Source organism: Rattus norvegicus, chromosome 14, assembly GCF_021556685.1.
Source record: "Rattus norvegicus strain SHRSP/BbbUtx chromosome 14, alternate assembly SHRSP_T2T, whole genome shotgun sequence".
NCBI classification, from domain to species: domain Eukaryota; kingdom Metazoa; phylum Chordata; class Mammalia; order Rodentia; family Muridae; genus Rattus; species Rattus norvegicus.
In genome coordinates, this window is record NC_141547.1 from 5901416 (window position 1) to 5926162 (window position 24747).

At 47.0% G+C, this 24747-nt stretch overlaps 1 protein-coding gene across 4 annotated transcripts in view; it reads right to left on the reverse strand.

The window, feature by feature from the left end:
• The window catches only part of Aff1 (ALF transcription elongation factor 1), a 162600-nt gene that overhangs the window by 79319 nt on the left and 58534 nt on the right, over positions 1-24747 (reverse strand). Inside the window, 1 exon segment of one of the 4 annotated variants that reach the window (NM_001437107.1) lies at positions 23328-23493. In NM_001437107.1, coding sequence (NP_001424036.1) covers positions 23328-23344 — 17 coding nt within the window. In that variant the 5' untranslated portion in view covers positions 23345-23493. 4 annotated transcript variants of the gene reach the window in all.

The window sequence follows — 24747 nt, forward strand, 5'->3', positions numbered from 1 at the left end:
GCACGCGACCTTTGGGTCCTATTATTTTTAAACACTTACTGCATTTAGTTCACCGCTTTTCATCTCTGGAGAAGCAAGTTAACGCTGGAACACTGAATCTGATATGCAAGTGAGGTACTGTCTGTTCTCGACACTGGGGTGCAGAGCCAACCAGCTGCTCTCCTGGGCTCCCCACCTCCACAGAGCTGCCTCCTGGATCTTTTAAACTCCTAACTCCTAAATCTTATTCATCCCCCCCACAGAGGCCCCAGCCTCCTACAGGATCTTGCAGCTGCAGAGGGAGGGTAGTGGCAGCAAACATGACCTCCTGTGAGGATCTGAGGAACCAGTCTCCGGGATCCTCATGTCACCTCTCCAAGCAGGGCTCCAAGAGCGGGGAGGCAGGAGAGCCCAGGTATAAGCTTTCCTCATTGTCATCTCCAGACTACATTTGCTGTTGGGTTGACAGCTGTCTAAACCAGATAGACTCTGAACAGCCGAGGGCTGTCGTCTTATCCTAGAAGCTCTTTGAGGACACAGACCCCTCCTGAGGGAGTCGTTCCTAGCACCGAGCTATGCAACCCCTCACATCTGACTGAAGTGATTCTAGTCAGACACCGATGGGTCAACCACTGAGAAGGATTCTGCAGGATTCTGCCTCCCTGTAAGGTGACAAACTGTGATTCACTGTCTGATACTTTGGGTCTTGCCAGCAGATTGCTCTGCCCATGAAATGACTCAAACCTACAAGGATGCTGACATCACCCCTTCCCAGATGCTCTAGGGGGGCCGCTGAGTAACTCCGTGTGCTCAGTGGAGGCTGAGAGGAAGTTATCGGCCGACCACAACCGCTAATTCAACATAAAACTGTACTATAGAGGGGCAAGGGAAAAAAGATGTTTGGGTAAGATTTCATAGCAAATATATACTTATTTTTTTAAAATTGGCAGACTCAGGATAATGTTTATGTGTTATGTTAGGGGCGGAGAGAGGGGTCTGCACTTGTCAAACTTAAGGACCCAAGTTTGAGCCCCAGAAACTCACATGTTGGTGGGAGAAAAGATCCCTGTGAATGTTCTCAGACCTATACCTACAAATATACACAATGGATAGATGGATGGATGGACAGACAGACGGACAGACAGATGGATAAGTAATTCCAATGTTATGTTTAGGGCTAAAACTCCAAAATTCCATCCAAAACTAGTCAACAGAGGGAAGGACATAAAGACATTAAACAACAGGACAAATGATATAACAGCTTCCCCTCCATGGCTCAGAGCCTACAGACCTTGCCTGCGCTTCAGGGGCCAGAAGCTACAAGCAGCAAGTCTAAAAGCTCAGAGTTTGAACTTCCTCTCTGTGAAAGACATTCTGCACAGCACATGTCCTCCATCCAGACTCTCTTACTGTTCACGACACGTACCACTCAGTGTGCAGATCCAGGAACCTGCCCAGGAGGCCCCGTCTCCAGCACGCTCACCTTAATGGACACCTCCTAGATCCAGCCACCTCCAGAAAAGCCACACTGGTGTTCTTTCCAGCTCTGAAACAAGCCCAGCCGTGCCCTATCTGGACGCCCTGGGCCAGGAGCTGTCTCTTCTCAGTGATATCTCACGGCCTAGATCTACACGTGGCTTACCTCAGGGACTCTCTAGTTCTTTCTTCACTGTGCTTCAACTCTTTCAATTACGATCTAAAATTAACTTTTCCGATATCTTATCTACTCCGTGATCCTGTAATTCTCAATCCAGTGCTAACTCCCTGGGCGACCCAGACACTGGGAAAAGGGACTGCCACACGCCTGTTCTGTGCTCAGTTGAAAATGAGTTCACACCCACGAACAAAACATGCACTTTTAAAAAGATGTCTTTTCACAAGATAATTTTCATAACAACAGGCAGTGATAGATACCATTTTTGAGATGTTTAATACAGCAACAAATATTCAAGAGAATACAAGAATACAAGGGAATACAAGAAAAAGAACAAATATATTCCCAAATTCATTTATATAGCACACGACTGCTGAACTACACAGTGACTGGGTGACCAGATGAGCATCTTTCTTCCCGAGAAATTATTCAAAAGCAAATTCGTGTTATTGTTGCTTTAAAACTAGCTCTACAGCCCATTAAAAAGAATTAAACATGTTAAACATTAAAGGGGATTTTTTTTTTTTTTTTTTTTTTTGGTTTTCTGAAACAGGGTTACTTTATACAGTTCTGCCTGGCCTAGGACACCTTAAGTAGACCCGGCTGGCCTTGAACTCAAGTAGCTCTGATTGTCTCTGCCTCTGGAATGCAAGGATTAAAGGTGTGACACCAAGCCAGGCCTAAATATTTTTTAGAAGAAGCTATTTCTCACTTGTTAGCTCCAGATAACCACAAACATTAACACCACTCGGAAGCTGGGACACAGGAGCTGCCAATCCAAAGGAAGAGTCCCTCCCAAAAAATGAACTTCCAGCACGCATTCCAGAAAACCCATTGCACCATGTCCAATAAGGAGACGTCTGAAGTGAAGCCAGCTTACTAACACAGCCGCAGCCAGGACAAAGGCTCACCACTGAGCCCTTGCTACCCAGCAGCAGGAAGCAACAGGAAAGACTTGCTCCAGGAAAATGAAAAGAAAACGCAGGGTCTATGTTTCCATAACAGTGGGGGAACAATGGGGCGACATGGAAGCTGTTGAGGGGTAATTTGTTTCTCTACGTCCTCCGGGATAAAGTGTGAAGAAACACTGTATCTTTATCAGCGAGCAGAGACTCTCCAAAACGGCTTTCACGCTGACTGCAGCAGCGGCGGCTGCAGCAGCAGCAAGAGTGATAATGTTCCTACTCCACTCCCAAAACTCAAGTCACGCAGGGACTGGAAACTGGAGGGTTCTCTATCCACCTCCTGAACAACAGAAGCGCTCCGAGCAGGGACCAGGGTCAGTTGTATTTTCAGAGTTAAAGACACTGCTGTGGATAGGTACAACCACACTAAAAAGAGAAACTTCCTAAGTTTTACTTTGTTGCTGTTAGTTTTGCTTTGTTGTCCTTTAAATCAGACTCTGGGCAAACACAGACAAAGCCTGGAGCACACATCCTATTTGCATATCATACAAAGCGGAGAACCAGTGTTCAAGAACTAATTGTCCATAAAGACGTTTTATAGAAACCCTCCACATTTCTTTCCTCTGCATCCCGCCTGTATTTACCTCTCCCTTTAAAAACCTAAATTCGAGAACTAATTGTCCATAAAGACTTTTACACGAACCTCCGGCATTTCTTTCTCTCTGCATCCTGAGTGTATTCACCTCTCCCTTTGGGAATCTAATTATCCACGCCACACTAGTTCTCACAGAATGTTTACTGTTGTAAATACCAGATTCCCTCTCAGTCCAAGAAGGAAGAAGACCCACACGCTTCCCCAACAGAGCTGGAAACGTTGCTGGTGCTTCCTAGGGCCACGGCAACAATCACATGTTTCTAAATATTCTCATGTTCACCCTAACCCCGGATCACCTCCCACTGCCCGCTGTAATTGGCATCTCCTTAAAGCTGAACAGTGAGTTACTGTTTTTGTGGAGCAGACTCCCTTCATTTAACCTCTGCTATGTGGTGGTGTGAGCTTCACACAGCTTGCTGGGATTCCTTGGGCTGGACTTTAGCCCAAACATCAACATTTACATGCAGAATATATCACCCTTTTCCAAGTACAGGCAACAGACCATTCACTTGCACACCCACGAGGGGTATTTATTAATCTTGACAAAGCATCCTACCGTTGTCACGGAGAAACTAAAACCTAAAGGCTCACAACTAGAAGAGACCACACTGAAGGATTCTTAAGATCCCTGCCCTGAATGGCGTTGTCAGCAGTCACATCTCACCTCCTTCAGAAAAGCAGAAGCTCTTATGGGTCATAAATTACCAAAAAGCAAAGATTCAAAACTAATTCACGTGCTATGATAAGTTATTTTCAGCCCGATTGTAAAATACTTGTCTTCGAATACAAAGGCATCTTGAATATTATTCATTTCACTTAAACTTACTCAGGCCCATAAATGAGTTGATCTATAGTTTCCTGTACTTTTTAGTACTCAAGCCTCAGGGTGACCCACAGAAAATCCACTTATTTCCAGGAAATATTGACTTTTTTTTTATGTGCCTAAGGATATAAGATTCTACACCCTGGAGCTACGGAAGGAGATACAGGCCTTGTAGAAGAGGTTAGTTACAATGTTGCAGAATGAGGAGGAAGGAACTCAGAAGTAGCCCTGAGAAGCCTGAGTGATGTGCTGACATCATTCAGATGCTGACATCTGGACTGTGTCTTAAAAGATGAGCAGAAGTTTCCAGGCAGGGAAGGGACCCTGTGACCTCTGCGGCAAGCCCCGTGAGGAGTGATCATTCACTCCAGACTGTTTTTGTACCTATCTCATTCCAACCCCCAAATCGAATTTCTCACGGATTGAAAGAAGCCCTGATAATTTGTGGGGATGACAGTTTCTTACAAACACCCAGTCTGCGAGGACGCCCTAATTATATCCCAGAGCAGCAACCCAGCACAACGGCCTGCAATCTTCTTTAGCCACAAGCAATGACCTCAAGTGACTGCACACACGGAGCACTGTCCTGGGAAGGAACTGTGTGGACAGGTGGAAGTCAGAATTAAAAAGAAAGCAAGTTAACTGGGGCCTCAGATAGCAACATGTCACCAATCACTGCTCTAAAGTCCCTTTATCCAATGCTAAACAGACACCCCTGGGCTATGTGAATGGCTCAGAGCTGGGCCTCAAGAGCAGACAGTGTTATACAGAGCCTTGATGTACAAACGCTGCCTTCCTTCACAGGGAAGATCTGCTTACTTTTGGTGTGTGGATGTTTTGACTAACATACGTTATGTGCACCATGAGCACCCAATGCCTGCATAGGCCAGAAGAGGGTGTCAGCTCCCCCTGGAACTAGACCTATAGATCATTGTTGACCTATAAGATTGCCTTCATGCGTGTTGGGAGTCAAGAAAGGCCCCTATGGAAGAGCAGCCATTGCTAGGAAAATGGTGCACATCTCTCTAGCTCATGAATGCTTCTTTAAAGTTCACTTCAAATGTATGTGAGTACATTGTTTCAGACACACCAGAAGAGGGCATCAGATCCCATTACAGATGGTTGTGAGCCCCCATGTGGTTGCTGGGAATTGAACTCAGGACCTCTGGAACAGCAGTCAAGGCTCTTAACCTCTGAGCCACCTCTCCAGCCCATGACTTTTCATTTTTAAAAAGCAGATACTGCTTTGGAAACAATTTCCTCTGGAATATTCTCTCTCGTAGCACCATTCGCTTCCCATTATCCACTTTCCTGGCTTACAGGAAAAGGCTATAAATCTCCAGCACATTGCTATCTCACCTAAATGTCTTCCTCTGGCCCCCTCAGCCCCAAAGATTAGCAAGGCAGGGCTGTGTGCTGGGAAACGAGCCAGACTGGTCCCGGTGCCTCTTACCACGTGATGGCAGGACACGGCTTTCCCCACCCCATGGGCTCCTGTGCTTACCTGGCATCTCTCAAGAGAGGAAGCAAGAAGACGCATGAACTATAAAACCACCCTAGTTACTGGCTCTGGCTGAACCTTACTCAAGTAGGACAATGAATTTACTAAAATCCTCTGTGATAAGGTGAAGTAATTGGGATGGGGCAGAAGGAGGTGGGAGAGAGTGAAAAAGCAGATCTGTGATTGAAACCGGCAAGGCCCAGGGAATCCCCAAATCCTTCTGACTCACGGCTCTAGCAGACAATAGTGGTTTTTTTTTTGGAACATATGAAGAATCAAGACTACTGCCTGCTGTTTTTTTGTTTTGTTTTTTTTTTTAATAATAAAAAAAAAAGGTCTGAATTCATGTTCCAAAAATGTCTGGTTGAGACAGTACCACTAGATTCAAAAAACTTTAAGGGGCCTGTGTCCAGAGTTGATGACTGAAGTCACAGAATTAAATCTCATCTCCGAACAGAGTAGAGCAAGCTTCTAATGCTCACACCATCTTTCTTCCTACCTCTTCTTTAAACCTCTTTCCTTTCCTCACTGCCAACCTTGGCGACCACCCTTAGCAACCCTTGGGGAGGGCTCCTGCTTCCCTTCAGGTTGGGAGAGTCAGAAACTCAACGGCTCCCTCACAGAAGAGTTGCTGAGAACCGGCTGAGTATTTATGGAACATTCTACCCAGAAGAGATGGGTAAGAGCTGTCAGATAACCAGCTGACAAATTAAAACTTGCCCAACTTCAGCATGGGGCCCCTGGTTATCTAGAGATCCACTCCCAGATATCCTGGAAGGACATCTAGACACTCCCACGGTTGTCTCATCATGGCCCAAAGGGAAGGCTCTGAGAAAAAGCCCTGAGCTCAGAAATCAAAGGCCCGACCTAGGCAGACGGATGGCACCCACTGATCCCTTCTCTCCTTCTCGGGGCCCTGCCTGCCTGCCTACCACAGCCTCAGTAACACAACCCTGACAATAACACACCCACAGCTCAGTCAGCCTGCCTTGCAGAGCAAAAATTCTGCTCTGGCGTTTTTCTCTACCAAGCTCTGAACCCAATGCCATGCACACGCACCACTGAGCCACACTCCAATCCCCCCCTCTATTTTACAATTTGAGAAGAAGCCTCGCAACTTTGTGGCTGCACGCCCACAGCCCAAACTGGCCTCGAACTCACAATCATCCTAACACAAGTGCTAAGGGGCCCAGCAATGAATCCATTTTTTTTTTTCCCGGTGCTGGGGACCGAACCCAGGGCCTTGCGTTTGCTAGGCAAGCGCTCTACCGCTGAGCTAAATCCCCAACCCCAATGAATCCATTCTTGAAGTAACATTCCATGCGTATTTGCTCTTGGGTGTTAGGGTCTCTATTCTCAGTGTCTTTCACTGGAGAAGGGCTAGTCCAGAAAGAAAATAGCAATAACAACAGCAGCAATAATAATAATAATAATAATAATAATAATAATAATAATAATAATAAGGTTTGGAGTAATACTTCTCATGTTTTCTATACCTCTAGCACAAAAGTTTTAGTTGTGACAGTCATGGAAAATAAGCGTTAGAACTGTGTTCACTAAAATCCTAAGACAGTCAAAATTACCAGTAACTTAGGGTTGGGGAGATCAGTGGCTAAAGTGCACTGGCTGCTCTTCCAGTCCAAAGCACCACAGGCACATGGAACTTGAAGTCCTTCCAGTCCCCTCAGGGACCAGGTAGGTACATGGTGTACAGACATACATGCAGTCAAAACACTCACACACACAAAAATTTTTTTTTTAATTCCACTACGTGATGAGTGCTTCTCTAGATTGGAAAACACCAGTAGTAGGCCGAGTTATTAAAAAAAAAAAAATGCAGAAGCACCTCAAGAATTCACCCACGGGATCAATAATCAATAAACAAATGGATGGGGGATGGGCATATGGACAGGTGGGGGGATAGGCATATGGATGGGTGGGAGCGTGGGTGGGTGGATGGGCGATGGATGGATGGATAAATGGGTAGATGGAGGCCCGTTACAAAGAACATATAAAGTTGCCCGCATTGTTTATTTTGTAGTCATTGATCTCTGAGACAGGGACTATGTCCTTTTGGCAATGCTCCAACTCAAAGATCTGCCAGCCTCTGCCTCCTGAGTTTAATCCTGAGGGATTAAAGGCGTGCAAAGCCACGCCTCAACCACTTTATGGCTTTTAAAAAACAGAATTAACAGCACTCAAGGACAAAAAAACATAGAGCAGGTCTACACAGGGTTACTCATGTCTAAGTCAGCCTCCCACCTAGGTACCAAAAGAGAGATGCTGGAAACAGTTCTCTGCTCGGTCAGAACACTCCAGCGCCTTTTCAGGTTTGTGCCTCTTTGCATATTTTAGGAAAAAAGAGAAAGCTATGACTGTACTTTAATGCCACACTCCATAAGACTTTTAGGGAAAGGTATTTGACATACATGATTTAAACAAGTATAAAAAAGAAATAGATTCATTGTAGGCTACTGTGAACAAGACATTAATTCACTGTAAAAACATGCTGTCACAATCTACATGTAACAGGACTTTCTCTTGTGTAATTCAGCTTTTCTGAGTGTTCAAGTTTTACATAAACCACCAGGACAACGTTCTGAGACTGATGGAGGCCACCACAGGTGAGGCACAACCACCTGTCCACATGACTCTGCTCTCTAGACCCAACCTGCAATTCACCTCAGGTTTTATTAGAACAGAGCCATTTGGAAGCTCAACTCTACCCAGCAGATTCACAGTGGCTCTATACGAGGAAAGAAAAACAGTGGCCCGCAGCTCGCGAAATGAGTGTCGGACAAACAGTGTTGGCCGCGTGTGGTTGTCTATGTTCTTTGTGTCTGTGATCGACGCAGTGGTTCTTACCTAAAGCCTTTAAATGTTTGCCCTGGCTTGGATTTGGGGATTCCGCTGTGTACCCCAGGCTAGCCTTAACCTCTTGACTTTCTAAGCTTTCAGACTGCTGGGATCACCATGCTTGGCTTTGAGCCTGCATGCAGCTCCCCTGGGAAACAAATGCTCTAGAATAGAGGCTGATCTCACTTCCCTTGTTGCCCTAACCCCATCTTGTGTGTGAAAGCCATGAATCTCTCTACTTGGGAAGTAGGTGTGTGCGAGACTTCAGAAAATTAAACCTCTCTGGCGTGTGTGTGCCCTATTTCCTCACTGTGTACTTTAGTAACTCTAAAGAAACTGTCAGAATTACATTTCCTTCTTACTTCAAAGGGTTTTTTTTCCCTGCAGGCCCCAGCTGGAACATACATACACACACACACACACACACACACACACACACACACACACACATACACACACACACCCCTACCCACCCAGGCCTTTAGAAAAGAGGTGGAGTCTACAGGTCTCTATTTATCTAGTTCGTGTCCTGTCACCTGCCATCCAGCTGACAAAAGACTCTATTTTTAAAAAGTGCTGCATACAAGTCCTGACTTTCAAAGTGTCAAAATTCACAACTACAAATTACACCCCTAAGGATCTTTGCTCTCAGGCCACAGAGATGGTTCAGTTAGGAAGAACACTAGGCTCTGAGTTCAAATCCCTAGCACCCATGGGAATTGTCAGGCCCAGCTGTGAGTGCCTGCAACCCCAGCCCAGGGAGGGGAAGACAGGCTACCCCTGAGAGCTTGCTGGCCCTGTCAAGGGAAAAAAGAGAAAGACAGAGAAGGAAGGCTGGAGAGAAGTAAGATGCTACTCCCGACCACACGTTAAACTGCTCTTCTGCTGAAAGTCAGATTTTTATGTTACCCAATCAAAACACACACAAAGGAGCTTTGAGGGGGATTGGCAGGGTGTCACAGACGATCACCAGTGACGTTTGATCAGACTGTGTGAGCTTCCTTCGCCAATGGCAAGAGGCAAGGCACATAACTACCGCTCTCTGGTGAAACTGACAGGACCTCCCTGTCTCCATGACAGATGGGTGGCTGAACCAAGGTCCAGGAACTACACCACTCACCTTTTCCATCTCCAGAAAAGCTACAAGGAATGCGGTAACCCTGATTTAAGCTGTAATGTTCTGAAAAACAGGATGAGGTTTTCCGAATTTGCGAGGAAAGCATCCTATTAAAAAGACCACAAGTTTCCCGACAGAGCATCATCTGACTTGAGGTCATCTGGGAAGACTGCACAGCAAAGCTCACGAGAACGCTCAAACAGGTTGCTCTTACAGGAGACCGTTCCTAGCACCCACAACCAACTGTAACTAGAAATCTGGTGCCCTCTTCTTACCATCCTGGGTGTCAGGTATACACACTACATGTGCATGCAGCCAAAATGCCCAGAACACATAAAATGAATAAACTCTCAGCAAAGACTAGCACTAAAGACAGACAGACGCTCACTCTGTCGTTCAGACAACCATGATACGGAATTTGATAGTGGCTATCAGGCAGAAAGAATGGGTACTTTGGAGAGGGGCGAAACCAAGATAACACACACATTAAAAACATTACCCCAAATCTCCACAAAAGATATAACACTACCCCATCAGGATACAAACCAGGATCGTAAAGTCTGTCTTTAACCTTGGCACACAGGAGGTTGAAAGACAGGAGGATGTTAAGTTTAAGGCCAGCCTCCACGATACATTGAGATCCCATCTTCAAAAAGAGGAGGAAGACCTGTTACTGGTATCTGCACATCAGAAACATTCAGTGGGTTATCAGATTGAGGACTCAGCAAGTAAAAGCACCGGCCGTTCTTCCAGGACTCACGTTTGCGATGCCCAGCCCCCAGATAGTGCTCCTGAGTGTCAGAATCTCCTGCTCCAGGGATCCAATGCCCCCCTGTGGCCTTTGTAAGTACTGCACACACGTGGTGTACAGACACAAGTGCAGGCGAAACGTGTAACATAATAATGGTGTTTTAAAAAGCCATCTATCTCATCTGTATGTGAGGACTCGGGATGCCAGGGCAGTAGAAAACACATTAGTGATCTGAACCGTTCAGTCATCTCTCAGGCCGCAGCAGAACAACACAGAAGATTACCTGTTCTCTAATAAACACATTTCTCTAAGTAAGGCATGTTACACAACTTGCCTAATTCTACTGTTCAAAGATAATCTTTTTATATGCTTAGGAAGCCCTAATTATAAAAAATCATGGAATATGCAACACAAGGTCCGACTACACATTCACCAGAAGATGACTGCAGGGCAAACTCCTGCAGCCATTCCACACAGCCAGAGGGGCGGGGCTCACAGTTCTGCTACAGTTTCTTAGGATGGCATCCTCTCAGGAAGTCACAGAACCAGAGAAAAAGCTACTTGCAACATGCACCTGCTTCTTTCTGAAACACGGAGGGAAGTCTGAAACACCCTGCCAATCTCCCTCAAAGCTCCTTTGTGTGTGTTGATTGGGTAACATAAAATTATAACCTGTAACCTCGTGGAGACCTGTTTGGGGAGGGAGGCTACCTTTTACCCCAGGTCCTCCAGACAGGCAGGAGCTTAGCTTTAAGCTTTCTACTTATTGGCCAGGCTGAATGACTCCCGACTATCTAACCCTGATCACTTCCTGGTGTCACTGAGCCAAGTCTTCTAAATCTTACCACATCCCTTACTGGATGGCTCCAAAATGTCCCCTTCAAACTTTTCAAGATTTTTTAGTGTTTGTATTTATACATCAGTCAAGCTAAATAACACCAGTATCTGCCCAGTCTAATTAAAACAATATAATAAGTAGCAATAAAAGAAGAAAATAATGTTTCTGCACCAGGTCTGGTGGGATGAGCCCATACTTGGAAGGATAAGGCAGGAAAATTTCATGTTTAGGGCCAGCCTGGTCTACATTACATAGTAAAACCTTGTGAGAACTGAGATATATACAGCTCAGGGACAGAGCCGTGGTGGTGAGCGTGTCACAGCCTGTAGGTTAGAACTGTAACACCACACAAGCCACACACGTACACATGCATGCAAACGCTCCCACACACAATTACTTCCATGGCTTTCTGGAAGAGACAAGTGTGTTTCTCTAACCTGTTAAGACCTCCCTAGCCTTGCTCAGGAATGGCACCAGACCCCAGAAATATCCGCCGTGGCACCCTACTTTTGCACAGTAGCCCTGGTCAGTTTGCCGTGTTTTATTTCCTCAGGAAGACAAGCAGTCCGTCTTACCCAACCTCATGCCCTGCCCATGGGTAACAGAAAAGCATTCACCAAAATCTCCATGAGTAACTGTTCGACTCCAGAACGCCGGGTGAGAACTGGACACCTGCAGGAAGCTAGCAATACCGTGGCAGGCCTTTCTGAATGTTTTTTACACGTGTTTGTGTGTGCACGGGTGAGCGTGCCACAGCAGGTGTGTGTGGAAAAGAGCTTCTGGGAGAAAAGGTTCTCCCTTTCCACCACAAGCCACCTTCGCCCACTGGCCCCTGTATATTTTGTTCCTGTTGCTGTTTGAGATAGAGCCTCTGGGTAGCCCTGACCGTCCTGGAACTTTCGAGAACAAGATCCACCAGTCCCTTCCTCCAGAGTTCAGGATCAATGGCGTTTACCACCACACCTGGATCTAATACAACTAAGGAAATAAGTTACTACCAGGCAGTGAGTTCTGTTAACAGGTAGCAACGTGCCAGTGCTGAAAGAACCCTGGAAAGATTCGGAAGCTCAGACTGAGGACATCCAGACAGGGTCAGGAGGAGCACCAGCAAGAACGTGGCTTTCATGCCCACCAGACGTACTCATGACGACCTCAGCACCTCCATAAGCACTTGCATGAAGTTTTGCTGCTCTAGGGCCTTTCTCTCTTTAGCACCGAGTCTCATTGGTACCTTACACTTAGATAATATATCTTCCCATGTGAATGGCAACTTTGCCTTTTTTGCTGGAATTAAAGTTTATTTTAAGGAGCACACTGAACTCTTGTGGTGCCTCATACCTGTGAGGTCAGCTACCCAACTCAACCTGAACCCTGAAATCCCAAACACAGAAAAGCACACTAAAGTTGAATGGACTCTGACCCATTTGCAATTACAAGATTCAGGGCTTGTAACTTAAAAAAAATAATGTTTTTGCTTCTTTGGTGGTTTTGTTTGTTTTTGTTTTTTTTTTTTCCAGACAAGGTTTCTAAGTGTAGGCCTGGCTGTCCTGGAACTTGCTCTGTAGACCAGGGTGCCCTCAATCTCACAGAGCCTCTCGCTGCCTCCTGAATGCTGAGAATAAGGGCAAGGGCTACGGCACCTGGCAAACAATGATATTGTTAAACTTGTGAGTCACTGGTCAGTGCTAGAAGGCATATTCCCATATTCAGTATGGAGGAGGAACGTAGGTTCAAACCCTAGCACTCAAAAAAAAAAAAAAAAAAATTAAGAAACACAAGGAAGAGGGTCTGCAGAGATGGCTCCCTGGTTAAGTCCCTGTGGAGGACATGGGTTCTGTTCCCAGCACAGGGCAGCTCACAACTGTAACTCTAGTCCCAGGGGCCACTGCACCCACCCGGTGCACATACACACATGGGGGCAAACTCTCATACAGATAAAGGATTACAAAGCAGGCACAGTGGCCGATGTCTTTTACCAGCTTTTGGGAGGCAGGGATTGGTGGATCTTGGTCTGCATAGCAAGTTCCAGGAGAGCCGGGACTACAGAAAGACACTGTCTCAAAAAAGAAAGGAATGAGAGGGGGGGGGGGGATTTTCTATGTAAAGTGGTAGCTGTGGTCTTAAATCATATAAATTAAGAATAATACACTTTTTTGTTCGTTTGTTTCAAGACAGTGTTTTTCTGGGCAGCCTTGAAGGACCGCCTGCCTCACCTCCAGCATGCGCGGGGACCAAAAGGTGTTCCTAACAATCAGACAAGACTCGGTGACATCTCAGAGCTTTTCCTACCACCACCCACACAGCTTGTGAGATGGAAAATAACTTCCCAAATGTTACTAAAATCACGTCTCCTAGACGTAGGCTGGAATGGGTAAATAGCTACAACACCAGCTTGGTATTTTCTCAAAAAAAAAAAAAAATTTTTTTTTTTAAAGAAGTAAGCAGAGGCTCATTGAGATGACTCACAGGATGAAGAAGCCAAGTAGTCCTGACACCGAGAGTTCAATCTCTAGAATCCACACAGAAGAGGAGGTGAAGAACCGTCAGTCACCCTCTCATTGCTGCTATACACTATCTAGTGTTACACACACACACACACACCCCTGAAAATAAGCATAAAACTATCACAGAAGCCATAAACTTCACCCCTAAACACATAACTAAGAAAAAGTAAAACATGTCCTCAAAAAAAAACAAAAAAAAACAAAAAAACAACAAAAAAAAAAAAAAAAAAAAAAACAAACTTGCAACATTATTCCTAATTGAGCAGAAGACAGCTGACCCGAGCAGGGGCTGCTATTCGGTGGTGGTTAAGTAGACAGAACTACACAGACGGGACCATAACAGAACCTCGAAAGGTATCTCAGTGAAGAGAACAGACCCAAAAACCGACAACATTCCATTTACGAAGCCATGTGTGTAAAACGCCCAGAAAAGGCAACTTTGCACAGACAGAAAAGTAGGATAATGACTGTAGTGATCTGGAACCGAGATTAATGTAACTGACACAGAGTTCGTGGGGAATGGGGTGGGAAGGGCGACTTTAAAAATCTTCAGAAACCCACTCTCTCCTTCAGTGGAACAAGATTTAAAAAAAAAAAAAAAAAAAAAAAACAAGCCAAGGGTAGAAGGTGGCCCCAGGCCCCAACCCTGCTGTGAAGAAACAGGAAGCCAAAATACTGGTCAGTGTTCAGTTTGAGAACTTCGGTATTCATTCAACCCTAAAGAGACCTCAGAGACTCTGTCAGACGGCACCCAGCCACGGCGGCCAAAACACTATCTATCCTTGGATAAGTGGCTCCAAGTACCTCCTTCCCATTATCCAAGCTCCCCCAGGCCCTGCACAGGCAAACAGAATGCGGCTGCTTAAGTCTGCCTACTCTGCAAGCCAGAGAAGTCTGCAGAGAGCCGGCAAAGGCTGCTGGCCCATGCTGATAAGAAAACTGTTGGCAAAGTGGTCCTCCCCGCTATGAGACCGTCTGCCCTTTAAGCAGGGGTCAACACGGTCACTACTGCAGGAGAACAGGAACAATTGGTCATCACAGATGACGTGGACTTGAGCAAGCTGGAGGGGTTTTGCTTCCTGCCCTGTGTCACAAGATGGGGGTCCCTACTGCATCAGCAATGAGAAGGCCAGGCTGGCCCACAGAAGACATGCACCACCCCTGCCTTCACACAGCTAACTCAGAAGACAAAGGCTTAAGCTGGTGGAAGCCATTAAAAGGGCAGATAGGATGAGATCTTTGGCCACCAGTGGGGCAACATCCTGGGTCCAAAATCTGTGGCTTGCTTGCCCAACAAAAGAGGCAATGGCCAAAGAACTCACCACTAGAGTCGGTTAATGCACACCACTGAGTTACGCTGCTTAGTTATGTATACATAAAACTTGCCCTTAAAAAAAGAAATAATAGAATCTTCAGATACCTACCTATGGTCAATTCTACACCTGGGCAATTAAAAATCAAAATCGATGAGGGACTGCAGGATGCCCAGCAGTTAACAGCACTGACTGCTCTTCTAGAGGACATGGGTACCAGCCACTCCCAGAACTCCCAGTCCCCGGGCGCCTGATGCCTTCTTGCTGACATCTGTAGGCACTGCAGACGCATGGGGTGCAGATGTTCAAGCAGGCAAAAACTCACCCAAAATGAGAAATAAAGGTGTCAAAAACCAGTGGGTTGTGCAAATTAAAGGAGTGGACTTTGTGGAAGGTCCTCTTAGTAGAGTCATTTGTTTTTTTTATTCCAGGCTAGAACAACAATGTGTGTGACATGGGAAACAGAAGAGCTGAGGGTGAACTCCAGTGCTAAAGCTTTAAGTCTGTCACGAGCACAGCTGCCTGGTTACGCAAGGATTTACCAGGAAAACCCAGGACAGGAGAACGGCTCTCACCTAGCTGGCTGGAGGCCGTGAGAATATGGGGTGCGGCCATTTCAACGGCTTCTGGGACCACAGGGACCTCTGAAGAAATGGGAGTTCTACCCTAGACATGAAAAGTTCCAGACATTTAATAAAGGCTATAAATAAACTCAAAACTGGGCCTGTATAGACTGTCCCTGAATCCTCAGGCCTTTGTCACTTCTGAGGGTAAGTAAGGAGGCATTTATTTCTAGAATCGAAGTCCTCACCCTGTAAGCAAGGAACGAAACCCCACAGACACTGGCAACTTACATATGTGTTTTATTTACAGCTTTTGTTTGTTTTAGTTTTTCAGGACAGGGTTTCTCTGTATAACATCTTTCTTTGTAAGCCGGGCTGGCCTTGGACTCAGAGATCCACCTGCCTCTGCCCCCACAGTGCAGGGCACGGACATGGTCCGTGTCTGAGAGGTCAACAGAAGACACAGGCTATGAAAGAACCAGGCAAACAATTCCTCAAAGTCACTCGAAAACAAGATGAAGTTGGATCTCGAGTTAATATATCGTTAAAAAAATAAAAAAAGCTATTTAAAATTAAGCATATTCTCCCAGTGATATGAAGTTTTCCTTCCAGGAAAAAAAATGGGAACAAAATTAGATTATGGACTCCTCTTTATCAATGTTTTGGTAACTCAAAACTACTAATTAAAAAGAGCCTGTTAATTAGAAATGTCAGCTAAAGTTTGAAAACTAAGCATTTCCCACCAAGCTGTCAGTTTTCCTAGTTCTATGGGAGCCGGCTGGTTAATTTCCATACACTGACCTCCAGATTGAATCAGATACACCTGCATTTAAAGTGGGGGGGGCGGGGCGGGTGCAACTTTACCAGGAGATCCAGACACACGGTGACCGGAGATGAATGTCACGTGGTGACCGTGGTCTGTCGAGGCCACAAAAACATGTGCACCAAATCAAAATGTAATTACGCCGCACAGCGCCCTTGAGTTGTGCTCCATATTTTATCCACTTCTGCCAGGATGGTTCCCTGAAGGAGAGCTCCAAGAACTGGAAACTCAAGAGCACCTCCTCCGGAGCTTCCTGAACGCCCGCTACAGGAAGTGATCTGTGCCGTGGGGTTTAACGCTAACTTCCCAGTACGGATCCCACTTAAAAGTTCCTTACTGAACCTCCCGTGTTCCACCACAGGACATCAAGCCGGCGCTTTTGTTCGACAAACACCCAACAGCTTTCACTTCGGGTTCAGAGCTTGTTCCTAGTCACCAGCAACCCCCAGCTGTGTAACTCTTCAGAGAGAACAAGAACAAGAACCTGGGGGACTGCAGGGGGAGGGGTGGTGTGAGAGTGTGGCTTAGTGGCGTAGGAAGGGAGACCGTGGGGCAGAGTAAAGGGGGGCACTGAACATCAAGGTCCTTGGGAAGCAGCACTTGCTGCCAAGTGCAGCACGACCAACTGCCGTCCTCGCCTGCTCGCTAGGCTCACATTCAGATCGAAAACAACAGCACAACCGGCTTTAACACCTCCGTGAGCGATGCTCGCTAGGATCGCGGACTGACTGCGGGGGGGGGGGGGGGGGGGTTCGTCTATACTCTCCCGTTGTTCTCCGTTCTGGGGAGGGAGAGAAAGTGTATACCCGAGTAATGTCTTCAATAAAAATGCAACCACATTGTATTTGCATGACTTCTTCCTGTCTCTCTAACCGGTTCACAAAGCCCCAGGCATATGGGCCCCAGGCGTGAGGGCCAGCAGGGTTCCACCCTGGCTCCGCCCAGGGCCTGACCAATCCGCAGCTCTGGGGGAAGGGAAGCCAAATCGGTGACAAGCACCTTGGTGGTTTTGGTGTTCAACCCAGGAGGAGGGCCCGAGAACCCCTATATTATTCCTTGCCAGAAGCAAGCAACACTGAAAGACCAGTCCCCCAGACCGCTGTTGAAAGACCACACAGACAACAGAACTCCAGAACCATCCCTAGGAGCCACAGCAGAGGAAAGACAGTTCTTGGTAGTTTTCAGTTGTGGTCAAACTGTGGGTGTCCTTTTAAAAGATAAAACCTAATTCCAAAATAAACACAACTTAACGGTCAATAGAAGTATTTCTCCCTTTGTTTACTTCTGTTTCTTTGGACAAGATAATGTCACTGCTGGGATTTTCCTGTTAATACTTTAAATCTAACATCAAATTCCTGTGGGCATTTAAGCCAGTTAAATTGAAAAAAAAAAAACAAAAACAAAAACAAAAAACACAGTTAATAAACCAACACAAGAAAAGACACCTTTAGTGCAAAACAAGGCTTTCGGGATCTGGTGTCCACCGGCTAGTGTCACTGGTTAAGCGTTAACTCTCAACATAGATTGGGGAGAGGAAAGCTTTCTTTGCACAGGGAAAGGATGCTTCGTGTCTGTGGACACCCAGAAATCAGCACAGGATTATCATTAATCTTCCTATTAGGTTCCCAAGGACATCAAACACAAAGTCATTAAATTATTCCTCTACTGAGTCTAAAAACTAAACTCAGGAAACTAATACTAAACATGACTTAACTTTTCCACTTACAATGTATCCCTCACTGCCCTGGCACACTCTACACAGACCTACCAGGCTGCACTGGAACTCGGAGACAAGCCTGCCTCTGCCTCCAGAGCCCTGTGATCCAAGGTGTGATCAAAAGCAAGGGATACCATTTGGTCCACCCTGCTCGGTTTTGAGCAAATCAGTGCACTGTGGTAAACCGAAGAGTGGCTCGACTCACACATCAGGGAGTCAAAAAGCAGATGAGCATTATTAAGTTACACAGGGAAAGGGAAAATAACAATTCCCTAGCTCTAGACAGTCCCTTGGCTGAGCCAAGAAATGTCTAAGAGACCTTTTCCTTGGGGGTACAAACTGGGTTTCCATGACATTTCACATTCTGAGGTGAAGTACACTTTTTTGTGAGTCCTGGGAAACACATGAAATGAAGTCTGAAAACCGAAAAAAAAACTAGATTTTTACATCCAAAGGCTTGTATTAGACTTCAGAGCTAACCAGCCATTTAGTCCCTTTCTACCACTTTTCAGTGCTGTATCAACTGGAATAAGACAGAAGTGACAGTGCCAGATAGACAGTACTCTGCTCACAGCCATGATGGAAACTAGGTTTCCTCCCTGCATATGCGTGAGCGTTCATTAGATCTCATTCTCAAGATCACAGGTCTGTCCCGCTATGGAACAAGTCAGGCTGTGGCATGGAACCACCTAGATCTCTTAGGAGATCGTTTCCATTAATTTTCCCAAACAACGTCCCTGCAAGCCAGCTGACTTTCAGAAAAAAATGACTCATGGCTCCTGCAGTCTTCATCTTGGAAAGAACTAGACAGTGAGTCAGGAAGCTCTCTGGGCTCCCAGGATGAACTACAAAGTAATTCCTGAAGACGTGCGGGTGCCTCCTTTGTCCCTGTGGGACACCATGGGAGAGCATGGAGGACCAGACAGAGGGTCAAGCACGGCACACATTCTTTCTCCTCTCCGAATCTCTTTCCCTGAACCACACTTTTCCAATAATTCTTCTGTTTAATCGCAGTTGCTTTGCAGTCTGGGTTTTCAGCCAGGTAATCAGTAGCTCCCCAGCAGGCGGTGGAGGCACAGGGTGGGGCCAAACTGGTTTTGTACCAGCTTAGGGATCATACTTTACTCAACAGGAAGAGCTTCCCTCACTAGAATAGCTAAACCGATAAAAACCTGGCTTCAGAAGAATCTTGGGAACAACCTGACTTTACTTCTTTGACTCCAGGGCTTCATTAACACTGACTAGTGTCAAATTCCAAAGGAAAACTGTGAGAGAGGTAGGTAGGGAGGTGCTGGCCAGACCTAATCTCCCTTTGCCGTGTATGGACGCTTCTCTGGATCTGGTAGTTCAACCACCAGATGCAATCAGACCACCCAGATACCCTTCCCCTGTTTGTAAAGTCCTGTTTGCTGGGATTGCCAGGTCTCTCCTCAAACCCAACACAAGGCACTTTTAGAACTAATTAAGATAGAAGATAGATATAGAGTCCATCCTAGACTCCACAGATGGTTTTAATGGAGGGACTGGGAGAGCTGGAAGCCAGACTCGGGTCTTTTTATCCTAGCAATCCACACTGCTCCTCACCATCCTGGAAGCACTCTATATAGGACAAGGACCATATACACCGAATTTACTATGTGTGCAATAGTTGCAGGCAGAACGACCTCTACCCAGATGAGATTCCAGAAACTCTTATTATGATCTGTAACTGTTTCACGTTGAGGAAATCAAGCTCCTACCAGTTCTCTCAAGGAAGTGTGTTCAGGGTGTGTTATGTGTACAGGTTCCAGAGAAGCTGTAACTAACTCACAACTCTGATCCTAAATAAACCATGGGTTTTTTTTTTTCCCCAAAGGGTAGTTAATAAATGTCTTCCACTACAAAGAAATCTATCCTTGCCAAGGTGGCACATGCCACTGACCCCAAAAGAGGCAGGTGGAACTGTGAGTTTGAGGCCAGCCCGTTCTATATATTGACTCCCAGCATTAAAGAAGAGGAAGGAGGAGGAGGGAGGGAGGGAGAAGGAGGAGACGGGGCAGTGGCGGCAGCAGCACAACCACCACCACCACCACCACCACCACCACCACCACCACCACCACCACCACCACCACCAAAGCACAACGACTTTCAGGATTTGGGAGGGGAGAGGGAGGGCTATATAATCTTAGTTTTAAAGCAGCTACTGAGCCCATAAACACTTAGCACTCTCATTCACAACTGATATGGGAATACCAGAAGCTGACAGCATCCTGCCTTGAGCCACATAGAGAAGCAAATGCAGCTGAGCTCATTCAAGTCCGCTTTAAATCAGGACCTGTTGGGCTGGAGAGATGGCTCAGCGGTTAAGAGCACTGACTGCTCTCCCAGAGGTCATGAGTTCAATTCCCAGCAACCACATGGTGGCTCACAACCATCTGTAATGAGATCTGGTGCCCTCTTCTGGCCTGCAGTCACATAAGCAGACAGAATGCTGTACATAAAAATAAATGAATAAATCTTTAAAAAAAAAAAAAAAAAAAAAAAAAAAAGGACCTGTTCCTGATTCACTTCCACTCCTGCAAGACCCCCGTCTAAATTCCCACCTCCAAATATGTCTATGCACAATGAAACTACTTGGGGTAGGTTTGGTGGAGTTTCTCCCCCCCTCCCTTTTTTTTTAAAATTGTGTATACTTTGGCCTGTATGTATCCTAACTGCCTGCCTGAGGTCCATGGAGGCCAGAAGGGTCTCTAGATCTCCTGTAACTGGAGTTACAGATGGTTGTAAGCTGCATGTAGGTGCTGGGAACAGAACTCCAGTCCTCTCTAAGAGCAGGAAGTGCTCTTAACTACTATGGTTAAACAGTGAGCTGTGAAGAATCTCTAAGTCCACTGAGCCTGACCATCCAAGTTCACTGTCATGACAGTAAATCTTCAATCCACTACAAGACACATGCTAGTGGTTTTAGTATCACAAAGAATGCTTCCATTTCTCTTAGCACTTTTCAAGAAACTTGGCCTGACTTTGGGGGCGTCCTGAAATCCAAAAATATCTTCAGTCCTTCTCCATACATTCAATTCAAATCTCAAAGGGTTGTCTACTCTACCACACAGCACACTATGCCTTCACAAGCTCGGAGCACACTTGAGGCAAAACCGAAGGGATGTTTACAACATGGTATGTACTCTCCACACGCAGGCTAAGAAAACAACCAACCATGATGCTCTGTGGTTTTTGTTTCTAGTGCCAGAGCATGTGACCAGGCCAGGTAAAGGACGCCGGAGTCTTGGCTGATGTGTTGAGCAGCCACATTGATGCCTGAGATTAAAGATGCTGCACCGAGCAGACTGCAGAGATCGCTTTCTGGCTCTTACTCTGAGGTTTTGCAGCTGCTGGAGCAGAATCAACAGTAAGCAGGAAGTGCTACATTGTAGCGGCTATGCAGTCCGTCTGGGGTCAGGCATGTTGCACCTGTGTGACCTGGTTAGGCCTCAGTTTCCTTAACTGCCAAGTGCAAATAATAAAGCACTTGCCTGTCTTATTTAGGTGAGCGAAGAGGCAATCTAATCACAGCAGCTTACCGCTGTGTCTAGCAGACACAGGTCCCAATTTATCGTTCATCTCATTTTACCTCTGACATTAGTTTAAGGGCTCAGGAATGGGAACAATAGAACTAAGGTGCAAATCACCACGCTCTGCCGGCTTCAACGATTTTATGGAGGTTCGTTAATCTCAAGTTGTTTGCCACGGGATCCTGGGGCAGTGCGATTCTTAGGGGCACTCTGGGGGTAATATATTTAATACAAGTAAATTACACAATACAAAGGAAACAAATGATCTAGAAGAGTCTTTACTAAAATGCATTACTGACAAAGTAGCGAAAATAGTTTGGGGGGTGTTGAGACAGAGTTTCTCTGTGTAACAGCTCTGGCTGTCCTGCAACTCTCCTTGTAGATCAGGCTTTCCCCAGAACTCATGGGGATCCTCCTGCCTCTGCCTTCTGAGTGCTGGGATTAAAGGCGAGTTCTGGGATTAAAGGCGTGGGCAACCATATCCTGCTAAAATAGCATATTTTTATTACTAGCCAAGGAAGACAAACGGCTCCTTAATTTGAAGCGATGGGAAACGTTAGGGATTGAAGGCATTGCAGTCACTGTGATGTTACGAAAATCTACAGGTTCTGTTTATGCTAAAAGCTAAACGTTACTTTTTGGTTAGCATTTAGCAAAAGGTTTTATAAAGATGCAACTTCTGTTCCCCATTCCTTTGTTCCCTTAGGAACCCCTTCCTTCCAACACCCAATAAAATGGAGACACCATTAAGCCAGTTTGAAAGGATTAAACTTGTTTTTAAAGTAAAACGCACTTAGGGGGTTTTCTATTTAGAGAAGTTCCTTCCTAGAAAGTTTTATCTCTTAGAAAAATTCAAGTTATATCTACTCAGTCTCTAACGTTTACAAATCTACTGCCCTCCATGATCTTCAGACCTAAAATTAGTTCAGCTCAGCGTCCAGATAGGTCACCAAATCACTATCCCGAATCAAGTATTAGACTAAAGAGCCTTTCCATAATTGTAAACCTGTCAGCAGCCACACTGCCTTCTGGCGAAAGAAAGTTTTGAAAAGATACGGCGGCCCCGTTTTCCCTGACTACCAACAGCTGTAGAGACCAAAGCCGGATGAAACCCAACACCCTGAATCTTGGGGCAATCACCGGTGCGCGGTCAAATTTTAAGGTTCCTTCTTAAACCTGCAAACCCCAGAGAAGGCAGGACTCGGCCCTTGCTGTACAGGGCGCTCCCCTGACAGCAACTGCGGGTCATTAGCCAGACTCCCCTTCACCAACCCGTCGCATTCCGGCCTTTGCCTACTCAGCAGATTCACTCCGACTGTGCCGTTTTATGTGGAATCGTACATTCTAGCAGGGAAAAAAATCTTCATTGCTCACCAGGCAAATTTCCCTCTCTCTCCAGGGCGAATTTTAGTTTCCATTAAGTGCGCTTCCAAACTTCTGACGACGCCAAATGGCCAACTAGGAGAGCCGGATGAGAGTGCACAGGGCACGCCAATGAAAATCCAGGCTCCGGCAGACCCGAGAAACCAACTTCACTTCCCGAAAATAACAGTTCTTCGGGTCAGAAACGGGATCTTTAACCTCAACTTTCCGGGCGGTCCCTTTGCACCCGGTGCAGACACTGTTTTCTGCCCGACACTCCGGGGATGAGATAGCAGCGATCCAGCGGCTTCCTGCGGTCCCCGCCCCCCGACGTCTCCTCACTCCCACCCGCGCCGCCCCTGCCCCGGCCCCGTGGCCACTCTCGGGTCCCTGACGCCCCCTGCGCAAGCCTCACCTGGAGTGGGCTGCCATGGCTCGGCTCACACTGCCTGGCGTCCCAAGTCCATCAGCGCGCTCGCCCCGCGGGCTCCCACCACCAGCTCTGGGTTCAGCATCGGCCCCAGCCGTCGGCGATACTGCCGGGCAGACGCAGCGCTCTCTGCCGCCGCGTCCTCAGCTCTGCGTCCTCAGCACCGCCTCCGCCCCCCCCCCCCCCCCGAGCCTCAGCTCGCGCCGAGCCTGACGGACATCCGGGCACCGGGGGCCGCCGGGCGAGCCGCACCTCCCTAGAGCCCGGGGAGCAGCGCTCCCCGTCGCCCTGGGGCACTCTCGGGTCACCAGAGACCGAGCGGTGCGTGGGCGCCACCCGCGGCGGGGTCCCCACTCCCGGTTCGCCCGCACTTCGAGGGCGATGAGCGCGGCGCTCGGCTCCCCTCGAGTGCTCGAGCTTGCCGGGACCCCCCCGCGGGCTCCGCGGTGGTACGGCCCGCCTCCTTTTAAGGGCAGCGCGCTTGGCCGCCACTACCTCCGGCTCCGCCGGGTGGAAACGCGCGCTGCAGAGACCCCAGCGCTCGGGCTGGGACCTCGGGGTCCCGCTGCCGTGGGGGTGTGCCGGGAGTGGGAGCACTCGATCACGGCCCTCGCTGCTTCTGGCCGCCCCCGCGGGGCTTGCCCTCGGAAACATCGGAGATCCGCAAGCAACCCTTCTTCAACTTTGCTTTCAGTTTTGAAAGTGCCCAGAAACAAGTGTTTATACAACGACTTCCCTCTTGGGGCAATATGCGGATTACACAGAAGACAGCCATTCAGGGAAGTCCGCTAATAAATTAAAAGAATTGCTTCCCTCCCCAAACAAAAACCATGATGCAAACCAACGTAAACGCTCGAAAGCACAATCGAAAATTGCGTCAACTCAGACACAGGAAAGACACCAGGCTTTGCCTGGGAAGCGGCTAGAACGACGGTGGGCCGAAAGGCAGGGAGAAGACTTAACTTGGGCATTCAGGACCAGCCTGCTGATGAAAGGACACTTCCTTGGTGCGCTCCGGGTTCGACCAGGGACTCACCGCATTATATTGTTCATGTAACTGATAGCCCAGTTCCTAAAGACTGCAAGGTTCCGCACTAACTGCAATGTAAGGTCTCCAGACTCCTGGGAGGGCCTCTCAGAGGTTAGAACCACTTACATAAGAACACAAGACAATGCTTGTCTTTCACTCCGCTGGCTTTAGCTCTACTGGTGGAGAACGACTGACGCCTTCACAGGAATGAAGGCTGTGGTAGCAAGTGAGGCTACTTGCCAGCCACCGCTCTCTTCGCCACGTACATTAGTAGTTTGGGGAACTCGTGTACTTTAGGAATGCCCTTGATGAGGTAACTAGTCCTTTGAATCTTGACTCTGAAGTACGGGTCTTTTTTTTTTCCCCTGTCTCTCC